Source organism: Panthera onca, chromosome A3, assembly GCF_046562875.1.
Source record: "Panthera onca isolate mPanOnc1 chromosome A3, mPanOnc1 haplotype 2, whole genome shotgun sequence".
In the NCBI taxonomy this organism is placed as follows: domain Eukaryota; kingdom Metazoa; phylum Chordata; class Mammalia; order Carnivora; family Felidae; genus Panthera; species Panthera onca.
In genome coordinates, this window is record NC_138341.1 from 63,899,921 (window position 1) to 63,915,825 (window position 15,905).

The 15,905-nt window shown below is 36.2% G+C and overlaps 2 protein-coding genes across 11 annotated transcripts in view; one reads left to right on the forward strand and one right to left on the reverse strand.

Annotated features, from left to right (window-relative positions):
• The window catches only part of FANCL (FA complementation group L), an 86,269-nt gene extending 84,215 nt beyond the window's left edge, over nucleotides 1-2,054 (forward strand). For all 5 annotated transcript variants that reach the window (XM_081795281.1, XM_060605414.3, XM_078444499.2 and 2 more), the window contains one exon: nucleotides 259-2,054. In XM_081795281.1, coding sequence (XP_081651407.1) covers nucleotides 259-294 — 36 coding nt within the window. In that variant the 3' untranslated portion in view covers nucleotides 295-2,054. The remainder of the gene's footprint in view (nucleotides 1-258) is intronic.
• The window catches only part of VRK2 (VRK serine/threonine kinase 2), a 103,833-nt gene continuing 88,264 nt past the window's right edge, over nucleotides 337-15,905 (reverse strand). For all 6 annotated transcript variants that reach the window (XM_060605339.3, XM_060605333.3, XM_060605381.3 and 3 more), the window contains 2 exons: nucleotides 15,569-15,730; nucleotides 337-668 (listed from right to left, as the gene is read on the reverse strand). In XM_060605339.3, coding sequence (XP_060461322.1) covers nucleotides 366-668; nucleotides 15,569-15,730 — 465 coding nt within the window. In that variant the 3' untranslated portion in view covers nucleotides 337-365. The remainder of the gene's footprint in view (nucleotides 669-15,568; nucleotides 15,731-15,905) is intronic.

Genomic DNA, 15,905 nt, shown 5'->3' on the forward strand with positions numbered 1-15,905 from the left:
GTGTGCTTTGGAAGATAGATAAGCATATAGTATATCAGCTTATCCAAAACTTTTTGTTACTTCTGTTATTCTATGTGGTAAGAAACAAAAAGGGTAAAATTGTCCCTGTCAATGACATTTTGTTTTTTAAATTGCTCCTTTGATCAAAAAAAGTTATTTTTCAAACTGTATCATGACACTGTTTTCTACAATAAAGCAATCTTAATTTTTAGAATGTTCACAAACTGACTTTGTTAAATTGTATTCTCTTTTTACAAGCCAATTACCTTGAAAATGTCTGGGAGGAAATCCTAAAATAAGAATGTAACATTTCTGTGAAGAACTGGCAACCTTAAGAATTATCAAAAGGATTTTATTTGATATCTTCAGAGAAAGTATAAAGTAAGACCTACTAAAATCAAAAGAAAAAGAACAATAAAGCCGTAATAATACACGTCGGTAACTGTCTCTTCACTGAGAGTAGAGTCTCTGACCTCCATTCCGGTTGGAGAAGTATATGTATACCAAGATGAAGATCTTGAATTGTCGAGTATATACGGACTGATAAAATCTTGATATGGTTTGTAAAGTGAATTTGGGAACTGTATAGAGCTGGGTTTTTGTGGAGAACGGTTTCTTTCATTCAGAATTTGAGACTCACAGTACTTTTGTCTTCTCTTTGTGCTTTCCTATGGAAAAGTATATATATTGTGTTAGGTTTGAGTTATCCTTATACTGTGTACTCTAAGAGTTCTAAATAAAACATGTTACACAAAATGAACAAATTTTTTGCATATCCTTCCTGAGAAGTTTTTTATGAAGTACTTATCCCATTAACCAACCCAAATCTAGTTAAACTGATTGGTTCTTTTAAATCAGGCAATAGGCCATCTTATAATTTGTCCTCTAAAAATACAACGAAATATGAAACCTGAATTTTCTTGGCAAGACAAATCTTATGTGGGCAAGATAGTCACGATTAGAAAGCTTTTTGGTTATTAATAATTAGTGATTCTGAGGCAGCCGTGGCAGCAGAGCGAGATGTTGGTGGCAGTGCTGCACGTCCACAGAGCAGCCTCTGTCCAGCAGCCTCCTGCCTGGATGCCAGAGAATGACATCTCCCAATAACAGACCTTAAGAAGAAAGTTGGTTAAAATCCTTATTTGTCCTGAATGTTGATCCAAGAAAAGATGCTCATTTCCTAGCCAAAAAGGAAAAAGTCTCCACAGATTACAGTTTTGCAGTGTTAAACTGGAATGCCTAGGAGCATACAACAAAATTTGTCAGAGGATGTTGCCAAAGACTCAAGAAGATCAACATGACCCTTGTTCTTTGGTGGGGACTTAGAACACACTGTTTGGAAAGCAGCGTCAAGCTGTCCACCCGTGGAGGTATGAAGGAGGATATCATTATAAATAAACCTCCGAATACACTCAGAGAAAATCAGGTATTTGTGAAATTCCATAAAGCAAGAAGCAAAATACCTATTTCTAAGAAGAATCAGCTGTTACTAGAATTCAGTTTCTGGAATGAGCCTGTCTCACGGAGGGCCTGATATATGTGAATTCAGAGCCTAGAACTCCCACAAGGAGCGGTGATTACATAGGGCAGTTATTGTTTAGCCAAACAAAAAAACAGTTTTCCCCCAAACTGATCTATAGATTCAACACTGTCCCAGTCAAAATCCAATCAGGCTTTGGAAATGCAGTGGACCCAGAATAGCTAAAACAACCTTGACAGTCAAGAACAAAGTGGAAAAACATACTTCACAATTTGAAAACTAATCACAAAGCTAGACTAATCAAGACAGTATGGTCCTGGCACAGGGACAGGCATACAGATCAGTGGAATAGAATTGAAAGTCCAGAAGAAAACTCTCACATACATGAGGAATTGGTTTCCAACAAATGTACGAAGGCAATTCAGGTAATCTTCAACAAAGGTGCAGAGACAACTGGACATCCTTGTAAAAATATAAATTTAGACCTACTTCATTTTGTACAAAAATTGACCAGAACCAAATTGTAACTGTAAATATAGCTGGAATTTAAAACTTTAAGGAAAAAAAAAAAACAGGAGAAAATCTGTGATCTAGGGTCAGGTAAAGTGTTCTCTATAATATCAAACTTACAAAAGCAAATAAAAGTTTACATAATTGAAGGACATCATTTAAAAAATTCAAAGACAACTCACAGACTGGGAGAAAATTCTGCAAATCATTTATCTGATAAAGGATTTGTATCCAGAATACATAAAGACTTGAATAGACAGTTCTCTGAAAGCATATGAAAAGATGCTCAACATCACCAATTGCAAGAGAAATGCAAATCAAACTATAATGAGATATCATCTTACCCTTTAAGGCCATTATCGAAAGAACAGAAAATAACAAATGGTGAAGATACAGAGAAATTGGAACCCTTGTGTACTGTTCAGAGGACTGTAAAATGGTGTAGCCATTATGGGAAACAGCACAGAAGTTCCTCAAAACATTAGAAGTAGAATTACCATATAATCCAGCAATCCTACTTCCGGGTATATATTGAGAACTCAAGTGTCTTGAAGAGATATATGTACACCCATGTTCATCATAGCATTATTAGCCAAGAGGCAGTAGCCAAGAGGCAGAAGCACCCAGATTCCTATGGGCAGATGAATAAAGAATATATACATATAATGGAATATTATGCAGCCTTAAAAAAAGGAAAGCCTGCCACATGCTACAATATGGATCAATCCTTGAGGACGTTCTGAAGAGCAAATTAAGCCAGTCACAAAAGGACATCTATGATTCCACTAACAAATATTTAAAGAAGTCAAAATAACAGAAACAGAAAGGTAGTTGCCAAGGTAGAGGGTAGTTGGTGTAGTGGGTCTAAAGTTTCAATTTTGCAAGATGTAAAAGTTCTAGAGATCTTTTGCACAACAGTGTGTATATACTTGGCACTACTAAACTACACGGTTAAGTTTAATGTTACTTTTTACTACAATAAAAAATAAAAATAGTCATTCCCAACCTTTATCATGACATGGAACCCTTTACCTGACCTACATGCCATATATTGGATAAAGGAATTGGCTGTTCACAACCAGAGGAAATTGCCCCAGGGTGGATATTGTGGCATGTCTCATAGAAAGCTCTGGGAACATACCAACCACTGTAGACTGAATATTATTGATATATGCAAGTTCCAGGAATTTCTTACACCATTCCTTTTAGCCAGAGCTCTTAATCAGTTTCCTGCTTTAATCTTAACTGGTTACGAGTTGTTCTGTTTCTGCTTCACTTTGGTGACCTGCCCTGCCCTGTCCTTGTACTATTTATCAAGTAACTTAGAAGGAAAAAATTAAAAAACAAGGCAAAATATTTCAATCTTCAACCATCTGATGTAATACCATCATTCTTCACAATAGCTACTTTCTTGACCTCTAAACCACCATTCTTCAAAGAGCCTTTTTTACCCCCCTAAAAGTCACTTTCAGGATGCAGTTTTAGAAGGCAAGAAGTAATTACCTTCTACATAAGGTATACAAAACAAAATAGAGGTCTTGAAGGAAGGCCCTTTAACTTTTCTACTTAGAAGAAATCATTGAAAGTCAAATAACTAACTTTAAGCTACTCTTTACTGCCTGAGAGCTAATAAAGACACACTATCCCAATTGTCCTAAAGTTTTCTCAGCTTTAGAGGTGCCTAGCTGGCCCAGGGTGTACAGCACGTGACTTTTGATCTCAGGGGCATGAATTCATGCCCCACATGGGTGTGGAGCCTACTTTAAAAAAAAATTTTGTCAGCTTTATTTGCTAAAGGCAAAATAATTACTCCTGTGGCCCCCTAAAGCGTTGTTCTCCCACAAAGAAAAAGAAATACGCCATCAAATTTTAGATTTTTAAAGAAGGAGAGCCACTAGTTAGCTAACAAGTAGCATTTATATATAATAACTTACATGTAGAAGTAGACGATATCCCCATCCAGGTAAGAACAGAAGTCAAGCTACTAAAATTTCAAGGTTGGTTACACACTAGAGAAGTCTGTGTACCTAGTCTCTCTTTAAGCAACAACTGATATCAAATGGGAAGGCCCTCATCTAAGGATTTAACCACCAGTTGTCTTCGGCTTACTGAGAGATCTGCTTGGGCAAGATAGTCTATGGCATAGGTTGTAAAATGTTGTGAGTTGCCTGTTTTGTGAATAAAGATTGATTGGAACACAGCCACACTCATTTGTATTTTACTGTGTATGGCTGCTTTTATACTGCAATGGCAGAGTTGAATTGTTTCTGACAAAGGCTAGGCTGTAAACCCAAAATATTTACCATCTGGCTCTTTACGAAAAAGCTTTCTGGTCTATGGCATAGTATTTCAAGCATTAGAAAAAGTGTACAAATCATTTTGGGATCTTGTTAAAATACAGATTTCAGGGGAGCCTGGGTGGCTCAGGTGGTTAAGCCTCAACTTTGGTTCAGGTCATGATCTTGCGATTTGTGAGTTTTGAACCCCACACTGGCCTCTTCTGTCAGTGCAGAGTCTGCTTTGGATCCTCTGTCTTACTCTCGCTCTCAAAAATAACAAACATGAAAAATACACGTTTCATTCAGAAAGTCTAAGATAAGACTTAGATTCTGTGTTTCTAAGAAGCTCCAGGTGATGCCAGTGCAGCTGGTTGGCACAGCAGACTTTTAGTAGCAGAGGCTTAAGGCATACAATAATCCTAGTCAGTATAGTGTTTCTGAACCTGGGACACTTGTGCTCCATAGGACATTTAACAATTTCGGGAGACATTCTGGGTACTACAACTGGGAGGAAGTACTATTGGCATCTACTAGATAAAGGCCAGAGATGGCTTACAGTGTACAGGACAGCCAGCTCAGTAAGCCCAGAGTGGTGCTGCTGAGAAACCTTGAATTCTGAGCAAGTTATTAGCCTTGAATGCATGTCAGAGTCAATTAGGAAGCTATGAAAAATACCAATACCCTTTTTAGTTCTAGCCATGAATAATGGGCATCAGATCTCCCCTCCTGCTGTGAAAAGCCCATGAAATGAATACAAAACAATAGAGTTGGACAAAATATATGAAGGAACTTATCACACAGAGAAAACAAGGCTGTGATTCTGGAGGAGAGGAAAACACCCAGATTGATAAAGGCTACAGTTTCAGATGATCTTTACCTTAGTCCAGCCTTCAAAAAGCCTAAATGAAGTGAAGACATGACTAATCAAGTTGAACCACCAATAAATCATTTGTCTACCAGGACAAAAGTCAGTACTCTTTAAAGAAATACAATAAAATGTGGAGTTTCAAGAACTGACTAGCAGCCACGATATTCAACGAATAAAACTTTTATGACACACAAGGAACAGGAAACTGTGACCCATAACTAGGAGAAGAAGAGAAATAGATGTGACCCAGATGGTAAAATTATCAAACAGGGACAATAAAACCACTACATAAGTATGTTCAAGGAATTAAATATAAAGTTAAACATAATTAGTGAACAGATCAAGAGACTCAGCAGAGAAATGGAAAATATAAAATGCTTCTAGAATGGAAAAATACAATAAATGAAGTTAAACATCCACTGGTTAAATAGGTAGAGACCAGGCAAAGGACCAGAATGAAGCACAGCAAAATAAAAGACTAATTTGAAAAACGAACAGGGCCTCCGAAAAGGCCTGTGAGAGAAGGTAGACAATTCTAACTGCATGTATTTGGATCTCAGAGAAGAGGGACTGAGGCATGAAACAAATCCTAGCTGAAACTTCCAGTGATGACAATTACCAACCCACAGATGAAAAAAGCTCAATGAGCCCAAAGCAGAATAAACATAAAGACAACTATCTCTAGAAAACCAAAGATAAAAAGCAAATATTAAAAGCCAGAAGGGACACATTATATATAGGGTCAATGATAAGAATAACTGCTAACTTCTCATCGGAAAAAAAACACAAGATGACAAGAAACATTTTTAAATTCAGAACGAAAAATCTCATGTCAGGTGAGGCCTTCACAATGAAGGTGAGGGGCATCTAGTCCCAGCCACGACAGTAAGTACATTCTACTTTATTCCTTCTAATTACTACTAAAGATTTTAGACAAAAATTAATACAACATTCTGAAAGTTATAGAATAGAAGGCAGACTGGATAAGGACCTTAGAACACACAGAATGACCCAGCCCCAAGTCTCATCCCAACCACCTTTTTTTTTGGTGCCTATTTATCCCAGCCTGGGCCACAATGCAATCTACAATTGGAAAACAACACTGTGCACACAAAAAAGTCCAGGAAAAGCCTGTTGTCTTTAAACAGTGGATCAGCAGGAGGGCAAGTATACGGTTCAGGACACTTGTCTCCTAAACCTGCTGTACTTTAGGTGAACACCATGAAAGAAGCTGTACCCTTCCCACTTCCCACTAGGGGTTGTGGAAACTGGGGTAGAGTCCTGTCAGGTGTCACCACCATGCGTTAACCAGGGAGCACACCTACCCTTCCCCACCAAGCACTGACGAGACTAAAGTGGAGCCCTGTCAAAAGACCAACCCCACACTAACAAAGCAGTACCCTCTCCACTGGCATTATGGAAATTATGAGACAGAGCCCTGTCAATGCCCAGCCTGTACTACTGAGCACTGACTTCTCCTTCCCTCTCTCCCAGATACTCTGGAGACCAAAGGGTAGAGCCTTGTAGACTGTCCTTCCCTGCACTCACACAACATAAGTAGTGCCTCTCTTCCTCTGCAACAGACACTGTGGACATTGTGCAGTAGAGCCCTAAGGACCATGCCCAGCCTGCATTAAGCAAACATTAGCAAAAAGCAGCAACCCTCTATGTCTCTTTGGCCTCAAATGTTGTGGATAGGAGCCCAACTGACCCATCACTATCATGCATTAAAAAAAAAAAAAAAAAGTATACCTCACATCCTTCTAATTAGAAAACCCTGTTCTCAGGAATTAATAGAACTACAAGAGAGCTAACTAGCCCAGCTATAGAAAAAAAAAAAAAATCAATAATACCACAAACCAATGGGATCTGATAATATTTATAGAGCACTACACCTCAAAACAGTAGAATGCATGGTCTCTTTAATCTCTCATTAAGACCATACCCTGGGTCAAAAAATAAACCTTAACAAATTTGAAATGATACAAAATATGTTCTCAGACAATAATATAAATTAGAAATCAGTAACAAAGAAAATGGAAAAAATCTTCACTTAGAAATTAACACACTCCTAATAGCCAAGGCATCAAAAGAAGTCTCATGAAAAAGTACAAAATTAAAAATATTGAGGTGCCTGGGTGGCTCAGTTGGTTAAGCATCCAACTTCAGCCCAAGTCATGATCTTGCAGCTCGTGGGTTTGAGCCCCACATCAGCCTCTCTGCTCTCAGATCCTCTATTTCCCCCTCTCTCTGCCCCTCCCCAGCTTGCTCTCTCTCTCTGAAAAACAAATCAACGTTAAAAAATAAGTAAAATTAGGGGCACCTGGGTGGCGCAGTCGGTTAAGCAACCAACTTCTGCTCAGATCATGATCTCACAGTTCCTGAGTTTGAGCCCTGCGTTGGGCTCTGTGCTGACAGCTCAGAGCCTGGAGCCTGCTTCTGATTCTATGTCTCCCTCTCTTACTGCCCCTACCCTGCTCATGCTCTGTCTCTGTCTCTCAGAAATAAACAAATGTAAATAAATAATAAATAAATAAAATTATAGGTACAAGAAAAGTACATTACATAAGGATTTATGGGATACAGTTAAACCAATACTTAATAGGACATTTATAGCATTAAATATCTACATTAGAAAAAATGAAAGGGCTCAAACAATAGTCTAACCTTCTACCTAAACTAGAAAAAGGAAAATAAACCAAAAATCAAGTTGAAACAAAGAATAGGAAAATCTGCCCAGTCTAAATCCAGCCTGTTTTGTAGAGTTACCAACTAAGAATTAATTTTAAATTTTTAAATGGTTGGAACAAACATTTTCTGATTGGAAAATTTTATGGAATTCAAACTTCAGTGCCATAAAATTTTGTTGGAACTCAGCTAGACTCATTTGTTTACATATTGTATATGATACTTTTGTACTATGGTGTACAGCTGAATAGTTGTAACAGAGAGCATGTGACCTATAAAACCTAAATATTTAACTATTTGGCTGCTTGCAGAGAACTTTGACTACTCTTGAAATTGAATCCATAGTGAAAAGGAGAAATCTCTAGGCCCAGATGGTTTCACTGGAGAATTCTCTAAAATATTTACTTTAAAATTTTTTTAAATGTTTATTATTGAGAGAGAGAGTGTGAGCACGGGAGGAGCAGAGAAAGTGAGAGACAGAATCTGAAACAGGCTCCAGGCTCTGAGCTGTCGGCACAGAGCCCCATGTGGGGCTTGAACTCATGAGCGGTGAGATCATGTCCTGAGCCAAAGCCGGAAGCTTAACTGACTGAGCCACCCAGGCGCCCCTCTAAAACATTTTAAAAAGAAACAACACAAATTCTACTAATTCTGTTCCAGAAATTAAAAGGAGGAAGACTTGTCAACTCATTTTATGAGGCCAGCACTGCTGTGATACCAACACCGGATAAAGACAGTAGAATAAAAAGAAAGCTACACACCAGTAGTCCTCATTAACAGATTTAAAAGTTCTCAACAAAATACTAGCAAATTGAACCTAGCAACATATGAAAAGAATTCTACACCATGTAAGACTAGAGGGGTGCCTGGGTGGCTCAGTTGAGCATCTGACTTTGGCTCAGGTCATGATCTCACAGTTTGTGAATTCAAGCCCCACGTTGGGCTCTGTGCTGACAACGCGGAGCCTGGAGCCCGCTTCAGATTCTGTGTTTCCCTCTCTCTCTGCCCCTTCCCTGCTCTTGTTCTGTCTCTCTCTCTCAAAAATAAACAAACATTAAAGAAATGTAAGACTAGTTCAATATTCAAACACTAATCAATGTCATCCACCATGGCAACAGTGTAAAGCTGAAAAATCATATGATCATATTAATTGATACAGAAAAAGCACTTGATAAAATTTAATACCCATTCATAATAACTCTTAGTACACTAGAAATAGAGGTGAGCCTCATCAACCTGATAACACCTACCAAAAATATACAGCTAACATCACACTAAATGGTGAAGAATAAACAACTCACATGTTCTTCAACACTACGTCCATACTTCAGAACATTCCTTATCAGTAAAAAGGAATGAGCTATACTGATACATGCAAACTCAGATGGATCTCTATCTAGGGCATTATGGTGAATGAAACAAAGCCCATCTCAACAAGTTACATAGTAAGGAATTTGATTTGTGCAACATGCTCAAGATAATCAATTATAGTGATATGGAACAAATCAGTGCTTTCCAGGGTTTAGGATAAAGGGGAGGGTGTCCATATAAAGCAATACACGGAAGTTTCTATGTGAGGGAGTTTCTTCCTAGAACAGTTCCGTACAGTAATTTTTGTGATTAGTCCATACATGTAATACAATTTAACAGCAACATACACATATGAGTGCATGTAAAAACTGATGACCAAATAAGGTATGTATTTTATAGTAGTATGCCAAAGTTAGTTCCTGGTTTTGAAAATTATACTACTGTTATAAGATGATGTCATTGGAGGAAGCTGGGTAAAGGGTACATGGGAGCTGAAGGAAGGGTACATGGGAGCCCTCTATTGCAATTTCTGAGTGTGCAATTATTTTAAAATGAAATGTTAAAAAAATAAATTCAGAGGTAAAATATAGTTCCAGCTCTCCCACACCAAAAAACAAAATAAAAACAAACAAACAAAAAAAGTAAAGGTGAAATAAAGATATTTTCAGACAAGAAGTGAGAGAATTAGTCTCCAGGAACTTTCCACTACAATGTTAAAGGAACTTCTCTGCGAAGATGGGAAATGAACCAACTGTAAACTCAGATCTATGGGAGGGCTGAAGAATTCCAACAGCGATAAATAAGAGACTTTTTTTTTCCCTCTCAATTTCTTTGAAATAAAAGTAATTTTTAAAAAAATAATTTAACGTTTATTCATTTTTGAGAGACAGAGACAGAGCATGAGCAGGGAAGGAGCAGAGAGAGAGGGAGACACAGGATCTGAAGCAGACTCCAGGCTCTGAGCTGTCAGCACAGAGCCCAACGTGGAGCTCGAACCCCATGAACTGTGAGTTCACAACCTGAGCCAAAGTTGGATGCTTAACTGACTGGGCCACCCAGGTGACCCAAAACTGATTTTTTAAAACACAATAGTAACCACATTATGGAATTAATTATATATGTGAAAAAAAGTATGACAACAGTAGCACAAAGGATGGAAATGTATTTTTGCAAGATTCTTACATTATATATGAAGTCGTTTATTAAATCAAGGTAGATTATTATACAAGTGAAAGATGTATATTATAATTTCTAGAGCTATGTTAATATGGTAGCCACCGACCACATATGACTTGAATACTTGGAATATGGCTAGTCTAAATTGAGGTGTGCAGTTAGTGTAAAACACACCAGATTTTGAAGACTTAATATGAAAAAAAGAATGTAATATGTCTCAATTTTTATTATAGTTACAATATTCTGGGTATTAGTTTAATTAGAGTTTTTATATTATTAAAGTAAACTTTAATTAGAGTGGTTTTAGAGCAGGGGTTTGCAAACTTTTTCTTTCAAGGGCAGATAGTAAATATTTTAGGATTTGGGGGCCACACAGTCTGTGTTCTAAATACTCAGCTCTGCCACTGTAGCATGGAAATACCCATAGACAACATGTAAGAGAATATGTAAACGAATGAGTACGGCTATGTTGCAATATAACTATTTAACTTTAACTATTAACAATACAACCATATAAGTATATTTAAATATAACTACTTAAAATAGGTGACCCGCTGACTTTGGCCCATAAGCCATATCTTGCTGTACTAAAGTAACCACTACAACAAAAACAAAACAGCCCAGAGAAGCACAGTTTACAAATTGAAGATATGAGAGACAAATTCCCACTTACTCCAAAAGAAAGCAGGAGGGAGGTTAAAAGTGACAAAGAATAAATGGAGCAAAAAGAAACCAAATCGTGAGATTGTAGATTAAATTGAACTACAATAATTACATTAAATGGAAATGGGACAGATTAAAAGGAAGGTTTGTGAGGTCATGCAAAAAAGCAAGACTTAAACTGTTATTTACAAAAGCACTCACAGACACAAAGACACAAAACACAAACATTAAACAAAAGGATGGAAAAGGACACACCATGCAAACTAATCATAGGAAGGCTGGAATTGTTAAAATTAAAGTAAAATTCAAGACAAAAGAATATTGACACATGTAAGAAAGATGTTTAAAATGATAAACAATATTTCACCAAGAAGACGTAACAGTTCTGTATCTGTATGTCCCTATTAACAGCATGAAAATTCATGAAGCAAGAACTTATAAAACTAAAGGAAATATAGACAACTCCACAATTACAGTTGAAGATTTAACATACCTTGTCATTGATTGATTAAACAGGAGGACAAAATAAAGCAAAACAGTAAGGATATAGAAGGACTGAACAACACTATCAATTTAACCTAATCAACATTTATAGAATAGTAAATTCCAAATTCAGAATATATATTTGTTCCAAGCACATGAGGAACATTCATCAAACTAAGTCTTCTTTTTGACCATAAAACAAGTTTCAGTGTATTTTAAAGGATTGCAAGAATATGCTCTGATAAATTAGAAGTCAATAACAAAAACATAGCAATAAAATCTCAAAAATATTTAGGAATTAAAAAATCATGATTCTAAAATCCATGGGGTCAAAGACTAAGTGAAGGGAAATTAGAAAATACGTTTAACTGAACAACAATGAAACACAATATATCAAGATTTGTGGAATACATCTAAAACACTGCTTAAAATTCTTTATAGCTTTATATATTTTAGAAAGAAAGGCTTAAAAGTAATGATTTAAGCATTTACCTTATGAAGCTTAAAAAAAAGAGTACCCAAAATAAGTATAAGGAAATGATAAAGAACGGTAATTAGTAAAAGAGAAAAAATAAATCTCAGCAGTAGATAATTCAACAAATCCAAAAATTGGTTCTTTGAAAAGATCAATAAAAGTGATAAGCATCTAGCTAGACTGTAAAAAAAAAAAAAAAAGAAAGAAAAAAATTCCTTGGAAGATACATATTACCAAAGCTGACACAAGAAGAAAAAGAAAATCTAATGATCATTATATGTTATAGAGAGTAAATTCATAATTAAAGATTTTCCTACAATAAAATTCTAGGCCCAGATGATTTTCTTGCTAAATTCTAGGAAACATTTATGAAAGATAAATCTTACTAAAACAGTTTCTGAAAATAGACACGTCCAATTTGCATAATGACCTGAAAACAAAACCACACAAGGATATCATAAGAAAAAAAAAATTACAGATCAATATCCCTCATCAATGTAGATATAAAAACCCTTAATGGAATAATACCAAATTGAATTCAGTATGACAACGCATCATGACTAAATGTGGTTTATCCCAGAGAAAAAGGTTGATTTAACACTCAAAAATCAATGCAATTCATTGCACTAGTAAAGGAGAAAAATCATATGATCATTTCAGTAGATCCCCAAAAAGGACTTAATATACACTCATGACTTAATTTTTTTCAACAACTACAATGAAATTTCCTCAGCCTGATAAGAGGGCATTTAGGAAAAACCTACAGCTAACATCATACTTAATGTATAAAGAATGAATGTTTTCCACCAAAGAACAGGAACAAAGCAAGGATGCCCATGCTCAGTGTAGTATTAGAGGTCATAGAAGGTATAACAAAGCATGAAAAAAAGCTATGAAAGGCATACATGTTGGAAAAGAAGTAAAACTCTATTCACAAACATTACTGACTGTGTATAAAATCCTAAGAATCTACCAAAAAACGAGAATTAAAAAGTGACTTTAGAAAGATCTCAAGACGCAAGGTCAATATACAAAATGATATTTACAATAGAATTAAAAAACAAGATATTTAGAGATAATTTTAATGGAAGATGTATACGATACCTACACCAAAAACTACAAAACACTTAGAGGAAATTAAAAATCTACATAAATGGAGACAAGTATCGGGTTCATGCATTGGAAGACTCAAATGTGTTGTTGGGATTTCAGTTGCCCCTAAACTGATCTTTAGATTTAGTGGAATCACAATCAAAATTCCATTTTGCTTTTTAGTGGAAATTGACAAACCAGTTCTTAAATTTTATGGAGAGGAACAGGACCCAAAGCATTCTTGAGGAAAAGGGTTGAAGGACTTGTACTACCTAATTTCAGAACTAGTTGTAAAGCTGCAGTAATTGATGTACTGTGGTTTTGGTATAAGGACAGACAGACTGATTAGAAGACAAGAGAGAGTTCAGAAATAGACCACAATTTACACTGTCAGCTGACTTTTGAAAAAGACTCCAAGGAAATTTAATTAGGAAAAGGAAATCTTTTTAACAAATGGTGCTGTGACAGCTGGCTCTGATGGAAAACAAGAACCTCAACCCCTTATACACACAAGAATGAGCTCATGGACTCAAAAATGAAAGCCAAAACTAGAAGGCTTTTAAAAAAATATTTAGCAAACTGTGACCCTAAGATAGGCAAAGTTTTCCCAGGTTTCTTTACAGAAAACATTGATAAATTGAACTTCAAATAAAAATAACAGTTTTTGCTCGTTAAAGACAAATAAATGAATAGGGAGGCTGCACACTAGGAGAACATATCCACAATACAGATGTATAAAGAATTCCTACAACTCAGTAATAAAGAGACTATCATCCAAATAAAAATGGATCAAGACATTTTACAAAAGAAGACATATGAATGGGGAGTCAGCACATGAAAATGGTGCCCACAGTTATTAATTAACAGGTCACTGATAATCGGACTCAACAGAAATACTAATACATAAATGTTGGAATGCCCAAAATTAAAAAGACCAACACCACCAAATGCTGGGGAGGATCTGGGATTACTGGTGGGAGTACAAAATGGAAGCACTTGTCAGCTTTTTATAGAGGTGAACATACATCTGCCCTGTGAACCAGCAATTCCACTTCTCAGGACAAACGAAATGTAACCATAGAAGGACTTGTGTCACAATGTTCATAGTAACTATTAGTTATGATGGCTAGAGCCAGGGGCAGCCCAGGTGTCCTGGGAGAATGGATATATGGCCTCTGGTGTACTACACAATGGAGTTCTGCTCAACAAGAACAAATTAGTGATACGTGTAACAATATGGATGAGTTTCAAAAACAAACTAACTAACAAACAAATATGCTGAGTGAAAGAAGACAGACACAAAAGAGTGCATTCTGTATGACTAACATGGTACGTGACATTCTAGAAGAGGCAAAACTAACCTAGTGTGAAAATCAGAATATCAGAACAGTGGTTGTTTGGGGGAAAGGGACTGACTGAGAAAAGGAACAAAGAGCTTTCTGGAGTGATAAAATCTGCACACACATATCACAAATGCCCACACTAGTTACAATGAATCAATTTCTTGGCTTGGAACCTGGGCATCAGGTTTTTTTTTTTTATAGTCCCTTCCTATCTCCATACACAAAGTGATTCTGGTGCATAGTACAGGTTGAAAAAGAACACACAAGAATCTCAAAATTTTGTCATCAAGCAATATTTGTAATTTTACAAATGGGAACTATAAGTTCAAAGGATTCTTATTAGTACTGTAAAAACATTCTCTGGATAAACGTGTATGCTTGTTGGTTGGGTAAGAAATGCCCAACTTGTATGTGTCTAATTTTCACCTTGGCTGCCAAGAGGTTCAGAGCCAAATTCAGTGCTCAGTTTAGTGATTAACGTCTCAATGCCTGATAAACCAATTTTGAGGGGAGAGGGTTTGGGAGATAGAAGATGGGGGCATTAAAATATCCTGTTTCACATTTTAAACTACCTCAAATTATTTGAGGAAAATGATGGTGTATAAATCATATAAAACGTTGGTCATTTTGGAAAATAAATATTTTTTCATTGAGGATATAAATACATTGATTGTATGCTTCTCCTTCTTCTCAGAAAAAGGTTCGATTAGGAAAGACTTTTGCTGTTGCTTGAATGAGTCCTCTGCTAAAGGTAAGTCACTAGTCAACCAAATGATCGAATAACGTAAAAAATACATCATTTTACAATACAACCGTATCAACAGGGAAACTCTTCACTCACATTTGATTATAAGGGCGAGAGTGGAGGAACCCATGTAAGAGTATGGAACATGCTAAGAGTCCCTAATGGATCAAAGATGGCATAAAAAATTTAAGTGCACTTCATTACGTTCTCAGGGTAAAGAAATCAGATCTGTACGCAAATGTGCTCACTGTCATTCTGTTTCTGTGATGATTGGTGTCGGCTGCTTTGATTTTATACACTGGATAGGATATTTTCTGCCCCTTCTCATTTAACAAAACCATACAACCTTGGCCCCCAGGAGAAAATAAAAGGTCTTTATTCCCAAACGGCATATTCTAATGTAACGTTAAGGAAAAAAAAAAAAAAAAAAAAAAACACAACAAAAAGCCTCTCACCTGAGCTGTTTCACTGTTAAGCAATCTAGTCAGCGGCTCCTCTGTTTGCACTTTTCTCCAGGTTGAACAGGACTCAGCACTTCTCTCACCACGGATGTTTTTTTCTATTAACCTATTTTGCATCTGATTGACTTGCTTTGTTGCAGCCTTTTGAGAAACAACCTGTTGATTGAGAGTAATAATGTATAATGAAAACTTTTGACACTTGTAAAACAAAGATGCTTCTATGTCCAGATTCTTGAAAATTCTAAACTTGCCAAGCTTTGAAAAAAAAAGGAAGAATTAAAGAGGAAACCAACAAATGGATGTTATAGAAAGAATATAGCAGTTGGCAAGA